Raw genomic sequence first — 18,880 nt, 5'->3', positions numbered from 1 at the left:
ATTTTAATTTATTTATTTATAATTTATACAAAGTGTAAATCAATTGATTGCTTCCTTGACTTCTCAGATTTAATATTTCCGTATCATCCAACTTGATTATGCATAAAGTCTGTAATTGAAGTAAAGCTTAGTTAGTGTGAAATGTAAATCAAATTATTTGCAATTCAGCATATATATATATATATATATAACTATATGAAAGATATGCCATACATATATAAGAGATTAGCTTTATGTATGTACATAATATGTACTACATAAGTTTGGTTGATTTTGAATTTATGTTGCCTACTTTTAGGTGTTCACATTAATCAAACCCTTCTGTCTCTTTCTCTCTTTAGAAAGCCTACTTTTGCCTGCTTTTAATTCCATTGAAATGTACAGCTTTGCTTTTTGGTTTGCTGGGGATCGCAACTTGTTGATCGGTTCAAGTTACTGATCAGTTGGTCTTTGGATATTTCGGAGTGCAGTTGTCTGGCGCGCAAGCATTTAGTGAGTGTTTAAATTGAAAAAATCCAAAAATGGCAATTTTCAAAAACTTAACAAGTGAAATAATATTCGAAACGAAGTGAATCATTTATACATACATATGCAAATCGAAAGTGATTTATCTTAAGAGATGCCGTGTGCCTACACTCATCGACTGGAATCTCAATATACTAAATGACAGTTAAAGTGAATCATGCCTGTAATGCAGATACAACAACAAACGAGCAAACCGCAGTTGCAAACTGCCAAGCACTTACGACCCACACAAACAACAACAACAACAATAAATTAAATATAAAAAAAAGTTTGAAAACACGTTTTTCGAATCAAGGAACAAATGACGCGCTAAAACAAAAGAAACTGCAATTAATTAATAACAAATTTTTAAGACAAATTGCTAAAAAATACTTCAAGCACTATGCTATGCATAGAGATATACATATGTAGATATATATTCATTATATTTTTTAAAAGTGCTGTGACCTCATCTAAAAAGAGTTTTTCTAAACGAATTTTTGGCTTATTCCAGTGGGCAGCTCTATTAAAAAAAAAATAAAAAAGAGACACTTGAAGCTGCCTTTTAAGGCAACGCCTTTGGGCAAGCAAGAGCTGATGATATGAGAGAATAATAGTAGATATATATACATATAAATGTATATTATATATCTATAGATTGCAGTTTTCACTGCGTTTCTCAATTAATATTGGCCCAAGGCACGCACACACACACGCGCGCACACTGGCAAACGCACGCACGCACACTCATGCGCCACTTCCGTTAGGCTCAATTATCAGTACATTAATCCAACTCTATATATGGCTGTGTTTGTGTTAGCATTTGCATATGTTTATTGCTCTATTAGCTGCATAAACTAAATAATTGACTGCTTAAGGCATGGACATGCCGAAACCTTCTTCACTGTCTCACTCTCGCTCTCTGTCTCACTCTCTCTCTCCTTCTCTCTAGCCTACCTGCTCGTGCTCCTGCTTAATTTCTATTGGCTACGCCCACGATTTGTATTTTTTTTTTTTCACTTTTTCGTGCCATAAACAGTGGCGTAGCTGGCGCACATTTAATTGGGGATTGGGTGGGGGTGCGGTAATTAGCTCAATAACTGTTAACTCTTTGGCTGGCGATTTGAATTTTAGATTCATTTCATTTAATTAATTGGAATATGTCGTGGCATTTGTTTAGCACCAGCAGCGAATCTCGTTCGCTCGCCACGATTTTCCACACTCTCTGCGTGTAAGTGTGCGTATGTGTGTGTGTGTGTGTATTTAATTCGTTTAATTTTACAAATTATTGAAAGAGGGGCAACCCCTACACAACCGGCTGCCCCTCCTCCCTCTGCCCAGTCGACCAACCTCTTGTTATTGTAATCGTGAAATGTTTTTGTTATTGCTCTCCATCTAGGCCAGCCAATTGTTTATGAAGTGCACATTGGGTATATAGAGACTATATATATCCACTTATTGTCTATGTGTAAGTGTGTGTGTGTGTGCGTTTCCATACTGGAAGTGAATTTTTTTTTCGGCGTACGCCATTCAGAGTGAGAGAGAAGAGAGCGCCGCATGAAGTCATGCTCAGGCGACTCAGCTTCAGTCCCTCTTCAAGCACATCCATCTTAATTATGACGTTTTTTTATGATGACAATTTCGGAGATGCTCAAAAATGAAGACAAGATAAAACACAGAAACGAGCTGTACTACTAGGGCCATGTTTTCATAATACCCATTGAAAAACAGCGAAACAGAAGGGCTTAATTAAATGGTAGCAATGGACAGAGAGAGGAAGAGCGACGGGGAGCGAAAGGCAGGCAAGTGTAACGAACGTATATACATATGTGTGTACACGTAGATATATGGGCACATATATTCCAGATTATATATAGTCCAATGGACCATCTACAATATCTATATCAAGCTATCTATATATCAAGCACTTGCATTCTAGAGTCGTCAGAGATTTCTAGGTATGGTACAGGGTATACGACGGTACGGGTCTACTCCAGCGCATTCCTGCTTGTTAAACATGAACTGTTTATAATTGCGCACTTGAGCGCATTAAGAAACAAGATTTTGTTAGCTCTATGAAAAAGTGTGTTCGTGTTTATAGTCGACTTCTTCTTCTTCTTCTTCGTCTCTTTCATGAATGCAGTGAACATTCTTCAAACTGTAATGTAAACAGCATTTTTTGCAGCTGTATTAAAAAGCGGCCATAAATTAAATAAACAAAAATTCGCTATAACTAATCAGTTTAATACTGAAATGGCTCAATATATACATACATACATGTATATATGTGAATATGTACGATTGTGCGTGCGCTTTTCAAGTTGGCCCATCTGGAGAGCTTCTAGAGATTTTGAAGACCACGCTGCTCGACTTTTTTTGACACGCCTTTCTCCTTCTCAAAGACAGCGCGTCACGTACAGCGAGCTCGACTCCCAAAATTGCTGACAAACACATAAATGTTTTTTTTTTCTGTCTTTATTTGATACCCTAAAACCATTGAAAATGGCTGATTGGGGTATTGCGTGTTTGTGAAAATGTTTGTAACAGTCGAAAGAAGGAGTAGATGATATTAAAAAGTCTAAGTAAATATCATAATGCATTCTTGATCAGAGTCGATCTAAGAGTATCCTACGGTATCTATCTCTCTAGTTTTCTGTAGCTGCGTTTCTCTTTTATCCTTCCCTCCGTCTGTCTCTTCATTCAGTCATTCAACAGCTCCATAGAGGCCTTCAGCGTATCTTTCAGTCAGACACTCTCCTCTAAAGCACACTTAAATGTTTTTTGTTTACTTATGCGATCCGTGCAATAAACTTGTCATGGAACTTGAGTTGCGCAAAACTTCCTCGAAGTTAGGTAATTATTTCTCAACTTTTATTGCTTTCGATTTCTGTCTGCAAGGAAAACTCGCTGAACAAGTTTGTCCAGCTCTGCGAAATGCAGCTGAGATTGCATTTTTGCAGTTTTACTTTTCAGATCTTAATTCGAAACCTGCCCAGAAGAAGCAGAAGAAGAAGAAGAAGGAGGAGGAGAACAAACTGCTGCCCAATTACTTCATTCTAATACCTTTAGGTCTTTTATTTGCCTATCAAACAATGAATTCTTTTGTCATGCGACAGCTTTAATTGAATTCGCAAACAGCAGCCAAAGGCAAATAGAGCTGGGGCTAATGTGTTGACAATTGTATTACGAGAGTTACCTGAGACATTGTGGAGCTTGAACTTGTAGCTGATTGCTTACATGGGAACTACTTTTGTATTGAATCATGGTATATGATAGATATATGTATATATTTTGGGCAGAGTCCAGACCAGGGCCAAGGTATATTCCACAATTCACTTGCTATTTGAACTTCACTTATAAAAGAAATCACGTTAGATATATTAAAAATATGCTAATTTCTGCAGATTCGTCACGGAGTTTAAGGCCATGTCGTTATTTATTTTCGAGAAAACAATAGTGAGTCACGTTTAAACGCATTCCACAACGCAGCTAATGCTTCACAATTCAGATGTAAATAACTTATAGTTTGTTAAACATATTAACTAAATATTCGATTTTGTGCAGAGCTCGAACTCTCTCCCTGTCTTAAGCTGCCTTTAATTAAGCGGCTTTAACACCTACCAATAAAAGTCTGCCTGATAAATAAAAATCCAAGTTCATAGGCCGTACAAATTATCATTTATCTTCGCTGTAATAATAGAGGCAGCACAATCTGAAAACCCTAGGCTCGCTTCGAATGAATTTAAGAGAATTCGAACCCCCGAATAAAGCCAGCCAATTAGCTGAAGTGATGCTGCAAATAATGCCCGATGGAGTTAACTCTCAAGAGTTGTTGTTGTTGTTGTTGTTGTCTTGTAATAAATAATTTGTAAAAGCTATCAAATGACGACAGCTACTTATTAGTTGTTCGCTGATTACTAATAGATATCCTCTCTTCTTCTGCCTCCGCGTCATCTTCAGCTTCTTCTTCCTCTTCTGCTTGAACTCAGCTGTGCGCTTGATTATATATACAGCAGCTGGGCTATATTCAAATGAGCTCAAGTCTTCGACTCTGCCGTGATTAGCCGATTTCTCACACATATCAAGCGTCAAAACAGATTCGAATTGAATAGCCCCAAACAGACGAAGAAGAAGCAGAAGCCAATCGATGTTGGTTCAATATATAAAGAGTATATTGGCTTTGTCTGTCTATCGAGTAATACACCGTCTGGTTTGGTTTAGGATGAAGTAGCTTAAGTTTACTTCTCTCAAAGTCTTGAAACTTACGATAGATTTCGTATTCGATTATCATCGTAAGCAAGTATTACACATTCAGTTACACCCGACTGTCATATTTTTACGGATTTTTAAATTATATTTTTCGGAATCTTCGCATCGAGCTTTGCGGCTCAAAAGATCGCAAAAGAATTGAAAGCGTGAAGCGCAACAAATTGATTGCTAATTGATATTGATATGTCGATTATTTTATGATTATTCTTTATGATGGTTAGGAAAACGAAAAACCCGATATTCCGCCATGACCGCCAAGTCAGCGGATCACAAGGCTAACATGCGGCCCCGCCCACGCAACCGTTATAATTTCATAAGCAATTAGATGAGAGTGAACCACAGAAAGCACTTAAGCGAAGTGAACGCTTTCTTTAATTGCCGCACAAAATCCAATTGTACACTTATTATCTTGTATTTCGAAATTCGCTTTTGTTTTTTCTATGCTTATGAGAAAAACCTGTAGAGCAGCTTTTGACCGCACAGAAAACGAACGGTCAAGCTACCATCAACACTTGGCCAAAACCCGCCCGCTCCACAGCTTGTGAAAATCAACGTACCATGAAGCGTGTGTCAAGCATCATTCTCTCCCTCTCGCTCTCTCTCTCTCTCTGTTAGTGTGTGTGTGACAGCCAAAAACTTTTGTTTAGCTTCAAGGTTTCCTGCCCCCATCTCGCGTTTAGCATAAATAGAATACTCGTGGCTGGACAAATGCAACTACGCTTCAAATTGAATGTGGGCTTCCTCTGTTTCTTTTTCTGTTCTACGGTATACTATTTCCGAGGGGCATTCGATGGCTGTGCCCATATAAGCAATCTAGACTTTAGCTTCTATATATGTATGTATAAGCTGTACATGTATATAATCTAATATGATACAAGTATCATTTTATGAGCTGCTATGATAAGACACGAATAAATGCATTGTTGAAGGCTTTAGGGCAATTTGTAACAGTGTATATGTATACATATATGTATGTACATATGTATGTATGTATATCAGTAAATATTATCAACATTTAGTGCTCAGTTAAAGTTGAATTCTTACAATCCGAAATGGATTTTTAAAGGGCTCATTTATAAATGAAATTTATTGTTGACTGTGATATTGATTATGTAAAAAATGAATATATAATTTAAAAAAAAAGATTATTAATCAATTCTGGGAAATATATTGGTAATGCAGTGATATGTGATTAATCGAGAGCATATAGCCTTCTTTAAAATCATCTAGTTCTATGGACTCTCTTATATACATCTTATACTCACCTTGGGCATTTCCTATTTCAGTTGACATCTCTACCTCTTCCTCTATACGACAACGATGGACTTGACCGGTTGCGGTTTGAGTGATCCCCAGACGCAGCTGGCCGCGGCGCTGGCCAATCGCAATATAAAAGAGTTCCAAGCGGCGCTCCAGCTGGGCGCACAGCCGAATCTGGAGGACGAGCGACACGCGAGCATCTACGAGAAGGCTTTGTCCACGCCGGGCTGCGCGGAGTTCATCGAGGCCTGCCTTGCACACGGCTGCAATGCGAATCATGTGAGTGGCTAGACAGACCATCGCTGAAGCTGGAGATAGCTTGAACGTGATCTTTCTCTTGCGCAGATCAATCTGAGGCACAATAAGGCAGCTATTAGCTATGTCTGCGATTCCAGAGATCCCTTGAATTTGGCGGTGCTGCTGCGCCGTCCCCAGGTGCTGGTGGATCGCAAGTATGGCCATCTGACTCCACTTCACTCGCTGGCCAAGAACTTGAAGCCAGAGAATGTGGAGCAGGTGCACAGATGCATGCAGCAGCTGCTCGATTACGGTGCCTCGCCCAATGTGGTGGACCAGGGCGACCAGACGCCGCTGCATTTGGTGCTGCGCAACAATAGGATACCGCCTGCTGCCAAGCAGGAGCTGGTGAAGCTCTTCTTGCAGCAGCCCAATCTGGACATCGATACCTATCGCAACGGCGAAGTGCGTCAGATGTTGACGGCGCAGTATCCAGAGCTTCAGCTGCCCCCGCAGCGACCGGTGAACGACGATGGAGAGATTGACTTTGAGAGATTGCTGCGGCAACTGCGGGATGGCGATGAGTCCCAGTTCGAGCAGCTGCTCGCTGAGCACAAGTTGAACATCAGCGACCAGGAAAATCAGCGCAATGTACAGCAGGAGCAGTACCTGCCGCTCCTGATGGAGTCCATCAAGCTGGGCAAGCAGAGCGCCTTCGAGGCGATACTCCAGACGGGCATCAACTTCAATCAGAAGCCATTGGGCCAGGCCAGCTCAGCTGTGGAGCTGGCCATCATCTGGGGCAATTGGCGCGCCCTGGAGACGCTGCTGCAGCATTCGGAGCTGAGGCTGGAGCCAGGCAGCAGGCTGCTCAATGCCGTGATCAGCAGGCTGGGGCAACAGCCTTTGGACAGTTTCTGTGATTACTCGCGCTGCTTCGAGCTGCTGCTCGATAGCCCGCTGGTGGAAATCAACGAGCAGGATGCCAGCGGCCAGGTGCCGCTCTACTATGCGGTCAAGTACCGCAACATGCAGGCGGTGCAGACGTTGCTCTCCCACGGCGCCTATATCGGCGCGAAGAGCATCTTCGGCGAGCTGGCCATCGAGGATATGTGGCCGGAGCTGCTGGAGCAACATTTCGACTCCTGCATCACGACAAACGCCCAAAAAGCGGGCGACCAAAACTTTGAGATCATCATCGACTACAAGAACCTAATGCGGCAGCAGCCCATTCTCGAGCAGCAGACGCTCAAGGGGCGGCCCATGCCCGCGCAGGACGAAATGACGCCCATTGCGTGCATAGCCAAGTCCAAGGAGCTGCGTCACTTGCTGCAGCATCCGCTAATCTCCAGTTTCCTCTTCCTGAAGTGGCATCGGCTCTCGTTGATCTTCTACATCAATTTTGTGATCTACGCCTTCTTCACGGGCTCCATCATCGTCTACACGCTGCTCAAGTTCCACGAGAGCAGCCATTCGGCTCTGACGGCGCTCTTCGCCATCTTCTCGTGGGTGGGCATATGTTATCTGATTATAAGAGAGCTGATACAGTTGCTGATGGCACCCAAGTGGAGTTACTTTCGCTCACTCACCAATGTGCTGGAAGTGGCGCTGATTGTCCTGTCCATTATGACGTGCAAGGAGTCGAGCTTCGATAGGGAGACGCAGCGTGTGCTTGCTGTCTTCACCATCCTGCTGGTTGCCCTGGAGCTCTGCTTGCTGGTTGGCTCGCTGCCCGTTTTGTCGATATCGACGCACATGCTCATGCTACGCGCTGTTTCGAGCAGCTTCATGAAGAGCTTTGGCCTCTACTCCATCTTTGTGGGGACCTTCAGCTTGTGCTTCTACATACTGTTCGGAAAGCCACAGGAACAGCAGGAGCAGAAGGAGCCGCAGGAGCAACAGTCGAAGCCCGGTGCGGAGGAAGATAGTAGCTTCAATAGCTTCTCGAAGCCCGTCGAGGCCGTGATCAAGACCATAGTCATGTTGACGGGCGAATTCGACGCCAGCAGCATCAAATTCGACAACGCGACCACCTACTTCATCTTCCTGCTCTTCGTCCTCTTCATGACCATCGTGCTGTTCAATCTGCTCAATGGCCTGGCCGTATCCGATACTCAGGTAAGCCCGGCTCTGAATAAATTCTTGTTTTCACTCACTTTACACTAATTATGATTCCCATTCCTGCTCGCTAGGCCATCAAAGCCCAGGCGGAGCTGAACGGCGCCATTTGCCGCACCAACACGCTGCTGCGCTACGAGCAAAAGTTAATGGATCGGAAAGGACGCATCGGCTACCTGATGAGCACCAAGCTCCTGCGCTGGACGTATGAGCGCTTGATTCACGTCTATCCCAACTATCTGGGACTGCGTCAGATCTCGGTGCTGCCCAACGATGGCAACAAGGTGCTCATACCACTGGTCGATCCCACCGAGATGAGGCAGCGCCACAATGCCACCTTCCAGGCGGTGCCCACCAATCACGATTACCAACAGAAACTGCTCGATCCGCCCCTGAATCTGTTGCCCTGCTGCTGCTCGCTGCTCAAGGACAAATGCTCCCGCATCGATAGTCGCACCGTCAAGCTGGCCCTGGCGATCATCGAGCAGCGCTCCAGCGGCGAACAGAAGCGTCAGGTGGAACAGAACACCGAGAGGCGTCTACAGCATATCGAGCAGAAGCTGGAACAGCTGCTGCAGCTGCTGCAGAAGTAATGTGCCTAGCGAGGGTAGCCTACAAAATGTGTTGAAACTTAAAAAGAAACTAGAATAATAAAAAATTTAAATTAAATGTTAAATAAATATTAAAATAGAATTTCAAATTTAATAACTGATTGGACTACCCTCGTATACATACATGATCACACTCGCCTCCTGCCTGTTTGCCGCCTCCTGCTCCCTCCACTTGGCTGTTATTTTGTAGTTTGGAAATTATTTTTATTAACATATGAATATATAAATATAATGAGATTTAACAAAAACCCTTAAGAGTTATTAACCGAATGGAAATAATCACTATTATTTAATAGTTACGATCAGCTCCATAAATACATATATATATGTATATGTATTTGGAACTTTCAACTGAAAACAATTTGTTCTGCTATTTATACTGTTATCAACAAGTTTGTTTTTTTTTTTTTTTTTTTTGTTAATTTTTTATTTATATATAGACTATATGTTTTGCTCTTAACATTGTTCACATACACCTTGCAGCGTGTTTATTCAATATTCTCCTCTATTCCTTTCGCTTTGTCTTTTATGTTTTCAGTTTTAAAAGTTCATGTTCATTTTTGTTTTTCTTTTTCAGTTAATAAATTTCGACTTTTGATAAGTTATACGTATGAGAGTATTTCATTTTCTATAAGTATAATGATTATATTATATTTCGACAGTAAATATTGTATAAACGACTGTCTTTACTGTACCGATTTGTACCCGAGTAAATACATATGTATAATACATATATATAGATGTTTTTTTTTTTTATTGCAAATGTTAATTTTTTTCCTTTTGTTTGTTTTGATATGAATTCGGTTCAATATGTGACACTATATAAATATATATATTTACATTTATAAATATATATTTATATATATATATCTTTAACTAGGGCTATGAGCGTTGCGGATCAAAGCAAATCAAATTGGCAAAGAATTTTCATTGAAATTAATCGTTTAAGAAATGTGCTGAAAATTTGGAACGTTATAAATATATACATATACAGTTATTAATTTATCTTCGATCCGTTGCTATTTGAGCGCAGCTATATCTATATATAAATACATGTATTAGTATGATTCGAAGCTAAGTTTAATATATATTTTTATTATGCTTGGAATGAGGACTAAAACGCGTTTCTAATATACAAAAAATGTTTGCTTTTTAATACTTAATGTTTTTTTTTCGCTCTATTTATACTCGTTCATGTTGTGTAAAAAGGGAGTATATTGAATTTGTGCTTTGTACAGCTTAAGGCCATTTTTAAGAATGTAAATACACAGAGTCTAACGCATCATTCCCTTATAGTGATGGCCTAAATGGGAATTTCCGTTTATAACATATACATACATAAAATAAGAAATATGGTTGCGCTTATGAAGAGATGTAAAAAAAGAACTGGAACATTCTCTATAGAGAGTTAAATTGAATTTGCATACATCATTTCACTTTTGGTTTGCCTTTTTTCGCTTCATGAACGAGTATTGCACAGTCGGTTATACACGACTGCAATAATCTTACTTATTTTTTTATTTTTTTTTTTAACGCAAATTAAAAATAATTGACATTGTTTGCAGAGCATGTGTTAAACAATTTCTATGCTCTTATATATATATATAACTTACTATATATAATAATAATTATAATCATTATTATTAATATATATTTTTTGTTTTTTTTTTGTCTTTTTTTTATATATATATAATATATATGAAACGTTAACTTGCTTTTATTTTATAAATTTACTTTGAACCTCAACAAATAAAATCGTTTATACTGTAAGGCATGCCTAATCAAACCAGCTGTACTTAATTGTTTTTAACTATATATATGTATGTACGCATATATACACTATTTCTTTATATATATATATGTATATATTTTAATGTATCTGCATTGTTTGACGATTCGTTCCACTGCTATATTAAATGCATAGGACTGTTTTTGTTTTATATTTGGTTGGTTCAATATTTTGGACTAAGTTGTGGTGTTTTAGCTATTCTTTTTAAATGGGTTCTTTGGAATTCTTGAAGCTCTGGCCCGTCTTTATTTAATTTATATTTAATATTAATATATGCCTCATTCGTTTTATTGTCTTTATATTCTATGACTAAATCAAATGTTGCCTTTTCATTTTTTTTTTTTTTTTTAGTTGTGAATTTAAAGTTTTGTTTTACATTAGTTTTAAGCGATTATTTGAATGAAAAAATTAAAGCTTTGCTATGTAATTTAATAATAATATATGCATATATAACATATATATGTATATTTACAAATTGAAAGATGGTACACTCTATTTTCTATATGTATGTTGTTTTTGCTTTCATTTTTATACGCCTATATAAGTATGTACCAATTAATAAATATCACTTAATTGACGAGTGTTTTGTTTTGGTTTTTGGTTTTGTTGTTTTTTGGTTTCTGACTGCTCGGTATTCAATAAATTATTACTTAAACATTATTTAGCAATTTGTTAACAATTCTAATTAAAAGTTTATTATGATCTTAAGTTTTGTCGTTTCTTTTGTTTTCTTTCGTTTTGTTGTGTAAAAATTGCAGTTTAAAATCACAAGTGTGTACGTCTTTGTATTTGTTATTTGTTCTGGAGAAAACGATTTGTAGTTGGTACCATAATTTCAATTTACGATCAATCGTCTGTCTGATTGTCTGTTGTATATAGATAGATAGATATATATATATATAGTAAATGTAAATGTAAATGTATATTTGATGAGTGGGCGCGTGTAGGAGGGGGCTCATTAAAAACTTAACATATGATTGATTGCATGCAGCTAAACTAAACATAATTCACTTTTGTTTCTTCGAAACGCGGCCTAGGCCCAATAAAATAGTATATAGTGTATATTTTAAATGTATAGTCTATCATATACATATACATGATATCAAATGTCATTTTGTGGAAGCTTGTATAGAAGAGCATTTATGCAAATTTTGATTTCACAATTCAATATATATATATGTACATATAATAAGAGTTTTCCTTTTCTTTTTTTGTTTTTTAAATACTAAATAAAATCATGTTATGCCTTAATGGTAGATATTCGATATAGCGTAGGCTCTATCAATGCACATTGCTTAGGTAGGACTGCGGTTCGAGCTGGCCTGCTTATTTTGGTTAGAGAATGAAGAGAACATTATCAGACAAGTGTTGCTGTGTCATAGATATCGTATGTGGCATATGGAATATGTAATAACACCCGATTGGGTCTTAGCTATTAGATGAATTTGTTTAAATTGCTTTAGTTTACCTTTTTTGGAATTCTAAATCACTTGACATTATTTGTATTTGTTTTGGCTCTTTTTAGTTTTGAGTTCTGGAAATTTCTGAGATCTGAGAAATAATTGTGAGATTGTTTGCAAAGAGTATTGAAAACTACAATTGTTAATACTTCTCCTTTGTACTATATGCTTAAGCTATCAAATCAAGTAAATAAACACAAAAAATGTAGGGAAAAAGTAGGGAAATTCTTTCTTGCATTTCTCATAAATATTTCAATTCAATTCTCGCTAACTAATTCTTTTAATTAATTACTATGAATACTCTCTATATAATTAGCTTTAAAATACTTCCTTTGGCATATGTACAAAATATATACACATATCGTGGTATACAATATGTGTATATGTATGTATTGCATTGAAGAAAAACAAACTCTAAGCCTATGTCTACAACGCGATTGTTAAGTTATGTATGTATAAATAGATATATACGTATGTATATATACCTTTGTAAGAATGTTTCGTATCGTATTTGCATTTGTATTGTATAATTAAAAACAACCTTTAAAATATCTTTCGAAATCGGCTGATAAAGCCACTTGACTGACTGACTGTCATAACGAAAATCCAACCGTTTTACTAGTATCTAATTATACATACATCTATCATATATAATGTTAATGTTACTGTTAAGTTTTACTGTTTATGTTAATGTTAATGTTAGTGTTTTCTATTTGATTTGATTTTTGAGTATTACAACGTGTACGCACTTGTACGGTATAATGCACGTTTTGTTAACACAGAGTTTATATTGATTTTTTTTCTTTGTTAAAACTAAGCTAATTCTAGTTCTAAGACTAGGCTAGGCTAGACTTGGCTGGACGCACAGCGCACTGTTGCCAAGACTTAAATATATATGTATATAGAATGATGTAAACATTGGATAGTTCTGTCTAAGTATCTTATAAAGCAACTTTATGTATGTATGTATATAGTCGACTAGAATAACAAGTGGGACAAAAACGTTTGTCCCGTTCCTAGGTCTAGGCATTTATAAGTACTCTTCCAAAATGCACGTGAAAATTGCTCTCAGACTGGAGTTTGTCAACTTGGACGCTGTCCAGTTGACTGGCTAGCTGATGAGGTGCTGCTGCTGCTGCTGCTGCTGTTGCTATTAATGCTGCTACAGCTGCTCGTTTTACTGCTGCTGCTGCTTGAATGCTTCTCCCTATCTGGCTCGGCCACATTAACTGAAGGTCATCTCAGCTTGTCTTCGTTATCCGGCAGCTTTGCATCCATGGGCTGTATATCATTGCTATTATCCACATTCGACTCGGGATTGTATTCGTAAAACACTTGTGATGTATCTCCCTGTACATTCACGTCAATGGGCGCATCCACGTCGACAGTCGGCGTATAGGCAGCACTGAAGTCGCCGCGAGGCGGCTCCTTCGGGCTGTCGACCATTATCTGCACTGTGGGCATTAGGCAGGCATCCATTCCACTCTCTATCGAGCCAGTGTTGATGCGTATTTGCGGCGGTTTGGGCTTGTCATGGCCACTGCCATTAGCTGAGCCCTGGCCCTGGGAGGAGAGGCTGCATTCATCCTCCTCCTTGTACTCCTCGCTCTCGCGATGCACCAGTACATGAACGAGAGTCGCATTGTCCGGCCGTAGGCTGAGCGCATGGACATGCGGATGAGTTTGCTGCTCTGGCGATGGCTTCGTCACAATCACCTCCGGTGCCGGGGCATCCGCTGCAAGGTTGTCAAAATGGGAGAAATTACATGAGTGGAGCTGATCCAGAGCATAGATTGGGGATTCACACATACAGACATAAGCGTTCTTGTTAACTCTTAAAGCGCTTTGTGCTGACAAACCTCTTTCTAGGGGCGGTTTCTTGCGTATAAAACTAGAGGCGCGCTTACGCGTTGGAGTTGGCGCCATTTGTTGATGGTGTTGCGTTTGCTTGTCGCTTTCACCGGTAGAGGCGCTAGCAGAGACGAAGGCAGAGGTAGAGGCGGAGGCAGATGTGCCAGATGTGGAGATTGAGGTTGTGTTGTTGTTGCTGGTGTTCATTGCTGCTGTTGTAGGTGAAATGCCCAGCATTAGTGTATAACGATCGTGATACGAATAAAGTACAGAATACATAGAGGATCGTGTGACAAAAGACGGCAAAGATCAACGGGGTTTAAATTGTAAGTAAAGTTGGTAAAGTAAGTGAGTTGTAATTAGATAGTAAAAAAAAGTAATCAAATAGACAGTAGATCAGTTTTAAGTCGTATGTAGGGCTGAATAACAAGTAGTACGAGTTAGTTATTTCGAGGTATGGGGCAAGAAGTCGAAAAGTAATCGCTAGGCTAAGAAATATCGGTAGGTAAGTTGTATGTAAACAGTCGAGAAATAAAAGTAGTAATAGCAGTACTAATAGAATTATTAGTTGTAGTATTAATAGTAGAAGTGGTACTAAATAGATTAAAGAGTATAAACGTGAAGCGTCTCATATTTAAGTAGATATCAAGAAGTCGGTATATGGAGTACATAGTAGTCGTTAAATAGTAGTCCAGAATTTGGTATTATTACAGTAGAACGTATAGTCAAAAAGTAGTAGAAAAGTGTACTTAAAATACTAGTAATATATTCAGTGGTATTTTAGTAAAAGTTAGGATATATATTTATATATAGAGTATGTTATGATTAACAAAATTTGTGAGTGTGTTTGTACAACGATGATTGATTTTGATTGGCAAAAGCAACGTTTGATGTGCGATTATATCGTATCACAATGATAAAAACTTTGTTGAAATTGAACAGAGAAAAACAGCGAGACAGAGAGAGAGAGAGAGAGAGATTTAGGGACTTTAAGTCAAATGATGATGATAGATCTATATACTGGAATGGTATACGTGATTGGCTTATAATTAATTGTAAGTGCAGTCTATGGTTGCGGCTATGTACAGGAGAATATATACACAAACATATTGATTGATTGATTGATTGATTGATATAGTGATATAGAGTGATTGGGTGTTTAGGCACTTGTCAATAATTACTTTTTCTATGTACTGAAGGTGAGGTTAAGCTGTCATCGACAGCATCCTGATGACGCAAAAAGAAATTATAAAAGCTTCGGCGACGAGTTGCTCGAGGCGCTTCCACAAATATGCTACCGCTAATGATTATAGATTGATAGAAATAATAATGATCCAAAGAAAATAAACCAATAAATTTTGTTTAAATATTTTGATATTGATATGGTCAAGACTGTAGATAGATAATAGATACAGATAAATAGTTTTCTTTTTTTATCAAATTCTCTGCAATTTTTTGACGAAATTACGGATTCATAGTTGTTTTTCATAGAACTGTACAAAAAAGCTGCAAATTCAATAAGCTGTACATTATTATATTACAGGGTATGTGAGAGTGTGAGTGTGTCAATAATTAATTTGCTCAATTTCCCAGAGATCGAATTTTGAATTTTTTTGCATGTGTTTCGGGCTGTATATGATAGAATAAATGCTGCTACAGTAAAAAAAATATATATATATTTTAAACTATAAACGGTATTAAGATAATCGTGTCATAGATCGGGCAAGCAGCGGCTAAGCAACTGAGCAGATAAACTAAACTTAACTAAACTAAAATTTACGCATTCAGACGAATTTTGATTTCCGAGTTTCAGAGCGTTTCTAATGTCGAGAGAGATCAACTACTTACAAATTAAAAATTTAGATAAATTCGTTTCATAATTCTTATGATTTCATAATTTAGTTTTACTGCATAAAGTTTGGGGTTTGAGTTTTAGAGTTTAGCATTGGCAGCAATGAGAGAGAGACTTTGAAACGGTTTTGATATTGGTTTTGCTTTGCTGTATGAGTATGTTGAAACTATGTAGCTAGATAAGTCGACTTGTACGAGTTACTGGGTAAATATTATTAATATTATTATATATGTATATATATTTGTTGAGAAATAGGAGGAGAGAGAGAGAGAGAGAGAGAGCGGCAGAGAAACGTATTTATATATGAGTGAGAGCTGGTGGCGGCGAGTTATTGAAGACAGAACTTAAAACTTTGACAGATATTTGCTAGTTTGTATTTTTTGTAGTTTATATTGTAGTAATTGTAATAGTTGTTGTTTTTGTTGTAGTTGTTGTTGTTTTAGCTAACTGATATAAGCATTGGCTTTACCTAAATAATTCAAGCCATTAGGCTGCGAGCCACTTCTTAAAACGGCTGTGACCATATCGGCGAGCAAGGACTCATAGTTTAGGGAGATACAAGAGGATATGCTAAAAATAGGGCTCAATTTTTTATATATATTGATGAAACACAAAAGACGTTAAAGAAATTTAATTTTTTTTTTTTAGAATTTCTTCGTTTTATCAATGTTGTTGCTGTTTGCTGTTCATGATTGTGAAAGCCTTTCGTCTAAAAATTGCATTTCGAATCATGTTTAAGGTATATATATATATAGAATATTATATATATATATATATATACACATGTGTGTGTGTGTGTACTTGTATATGCATCTGTGTGAGCGTGTTAAGTATAAGATTAAATACCGTTTGCCCAGCTCATCGCTTTGCTGTTTGATATCCTTGACTACATCATCTGCTCCAGAGACGAGCATCAAAGGCAAATTTAGCCAAGGCCCAGCGAGTTCACTCAGATCGGAGCCATCCGAGGCGCGTGAGGACTTGCGCGAGGAGGCGCGACTGGAGCAGGCAGTGCCACGACGGCTTACCTATAGAAAAGATTGATTAGTCAAGTGGAACTGATGGTATTCATTATATATCAGAGACTCACCTGCAGATGGAAGAAGTTGAGCGCGGAGAGCTTCGATTGCCAGCCGCCTGGACTAGAGTTTTGCGTAGCGCTATCGCCCGAGTTGGAGCGTTCCTTTTCACTTTTGCGCCTGAAATAAGCATAGAATCATATGAGAAATGGATTTATAAAGAATATCAATATTATATATAGTAAGGGATTGTGTTTTTGGGCTAGCTGCTGTTAGTACCGCAAATAGTCCTTCCATGCGGTCTGTATGGTCTTTGCTGCCTTTTCCTGGCGCTTCCAGATCCGTGTCGATGAAACAATTTCCAATTCTTTTCGTGTTGGAAACTGTTTCTTGAACTTGACATCCATTTGTTCCTGCAACTGTTTGAAGTTATCGGTCTCCTCGACATGACCTAGCACGTGCTTAACTAGCGCGTGCAAAATGTCGAGACAGTGTATTTTATTACCCTTCGAGATGGGTAGATTAAATGACACTAAAGCGACATTATTGGGCTTCGAGATGCCCAATGGTGGATCGAGTGAGGCAATAAAATCGGACAGTTGCGAGAAGTGTATAAATTGGGTGGCATGTGGATCATATCTGTAACGAATTCAAGTGCAAATTTCATCTTAGTATTCGGACAGTTTCCGTGCCTGTTGCCGACTCTAGATCGAGAACCTACTTGGACCAGCGTATGTAAAACATTTCCAGATCGTCTTCAACGATGCCAATCTCCTCTTCCTGATGCGCCTGATTGAAGTTCTCCAGAATGATGGCAATGTACATGTTGATCACAATCATATAACTGATTATAATGAAGCTCGTGAAGTAGGTGATCGCCAGCAGCGGATGGCCGCAATCGCCGTTCGTTTGCCTATTGAAGAACGGATCACAATCCGGCGGCTGTATCATCAGCGACTCCAGCACATCATTCCAGCCGGCCGACGTCATCAGACGGAACAGCAATTGCATGCTACGGCCGAACGTCTGAAAGTTCACCATGTCATCCAGTGCGCCTTGCAGCTTGACATGTCCAAACAGCGACATGCCCAATATGGCATAGATGAATGTGATGAGGCCGAGCAGGGCGCCAATGTTGAAGAGGGCGGGCAGCGAGACGACCAAGGCAAATAGAAGCTTGCGTATGCCTTTGGCCGCCTTGATGAGACGCAGGATGCGGCCAATGCGAAAGACGCGCACCACACGCAGCAGCGTCGGACTGATGGGCAAATCAATCATGATGTCCTCCATGAGTATGCCGAAGATGGAGGCCAGCACCAGCAGAAAATCAAAGACATTCCAAGGCACCGTGAAGTAATGATAGCGCAGACCCACAATCTTGACTATGGCCTCTGTGAAGGATTGAATGTAGTATAAGTGTGAGTATAAGAGTTGATATGAGCATAACAGTTCTTATAGGCCTTTGCCTAGTTACGGGCACTTACCTAGTCCAAAGACCGTGGTGAAAAATGCATTGCTCACTTCTAGTATAAAGAACACAGCATGGGGCTGGTCGTAGTGCTCAATGCCCATTGTAAGCATATTTAGAAAAATCAGTACAAAGATCGCTATTTCGAATCTGCATATATGATCGATGCCGATTCAATCGTTTACATACATATGAAATTACAAACAGATATTACATAAGTAAAGAGGTTTCGAACAAATGAGAGAGACACAGACTTCGTGCGAGCCGAAGTGCAGATGCTGCTCAAAGAACATCCAACTATCAAAATATATATACAGATATTTGAGTAGCATACGACTAAGGACTAGTTCTATGTTTATACTCATGCTTATCGATATTATTTATTTTGTAGTATAATAATAGTTGCAAAGATTAAATCAACCCTCGACCACTAGCTCTGTTA

At 38.7% G+C, this 18,880-nt stretch overlaps 2 protein-coding genes across 2 annotated transcripts in view; one reads left to right on the top strand and one right to left on the bottom strand.

Moving 5' to 3' along the window:
- Positions 1 to 362: 362 nt before the first annotated feature.
- On the top strand, positions 363 to 9,247 carry pain (transient receptor potential cation channel family member painless). Its single transcript, XM_018103897.3, has 4 exons — positions 363 to 492; positions 6,060 to 6,312; positions 6,379 to 8,388; positions 8,463 to 9,247. The coding sequence occupies exons 2-4, from the start codon at positions 6,094 to 6,096 to the stop codon at positions 8,979 to 8,981; spliced, it is 2,748 nt and encodes a 915-aa protein (XP_017959386.1). The 5' UTR covers positions 363 to 492; positions 6,060 to 6,093; the 3' UTR covers positions 8,982 to 9,247.
- A 1,867-nt stretch (positions 9,248 to 11,114) lies between these two features.
- NaCP60E (Na channel protein 60E) overlaps positions 11,115 to 18,880 on the bottom strand; it is a 37,641-nt gene continuing 29,875 nt past the window's right edge. Inside the window, 8 exon segments of the mRNA XM_089261914.1 lie at positions 11,115 to 13,984; positions 14,060 to 14,311; positions 15,281 to 15,399; positions 16,798 to 16,979; positions 17,042 to 17,150; positions 17,250 to 17,609; positions 17,692 to 18,361; positions 18,455 to 18,588. Coding sequence (XP_089118040.1) covers positions 13,332 to 13,984; positions 14,060 to 14,311; positions 15,281 to 15,399; positions 16,798 to 16,979; positions 17,042 to 17,150; positions 17,250 to 17,609; positions 17,692 to 18,361; positions 18,455 to 18,588 — 2,479 coding nt within the window. The 3' untranslated portion in view covers positions 11,115 to 13,331.

Source organism: Drosophila navojoa, chromosome 5 (genome assembly GCF_054131105.1).
Source record: "Drosophila navojoa isolate 15081-1374.11 chromosome 5, UAZ_NAV_1.0, whole genome shotgun sequence".
In the NCBI taxonomy this organism is placed as follows: domain Eukaryota; kingdom Metazoa; phylum Arthropoda; class Insecta; order Diptera; family Drosophilidae; genus Drosophila; species Drosophila navojoa.
Note: the sequence above shows the minus strand (reverse complement) of the source record. Positions and strands in the feature narration are given on the sequence as shown.

What these genes read in the sequence shown, in the direction of transcription:
- pain (XM_018103897.3), top strand. Translation starts at nt 6,094, where the DNA reads ATGGACTTGACCGGTTGCGGTTTGAGTGATCCCCAGACGCAGCTGGCC. An exon ending in ACGGCTGCAATGCGAATCAT is followed by an intron (nt 6,313 to 6,378) that starts GTGAGTGGCTAG and finishes TCTCTTGCGCAG; the next exon opens with ATCAATCTGAGGCACAATAA. An exon ending in TGGCCGTATCCGATACTCAG is followed by an intron (nt 8,389 to 8,462) that starts GTAAGCCCGGCT and finishes CCTGCTCGCTAG; the next exon opens with GCCATCAAAGCCCAGGCGGA.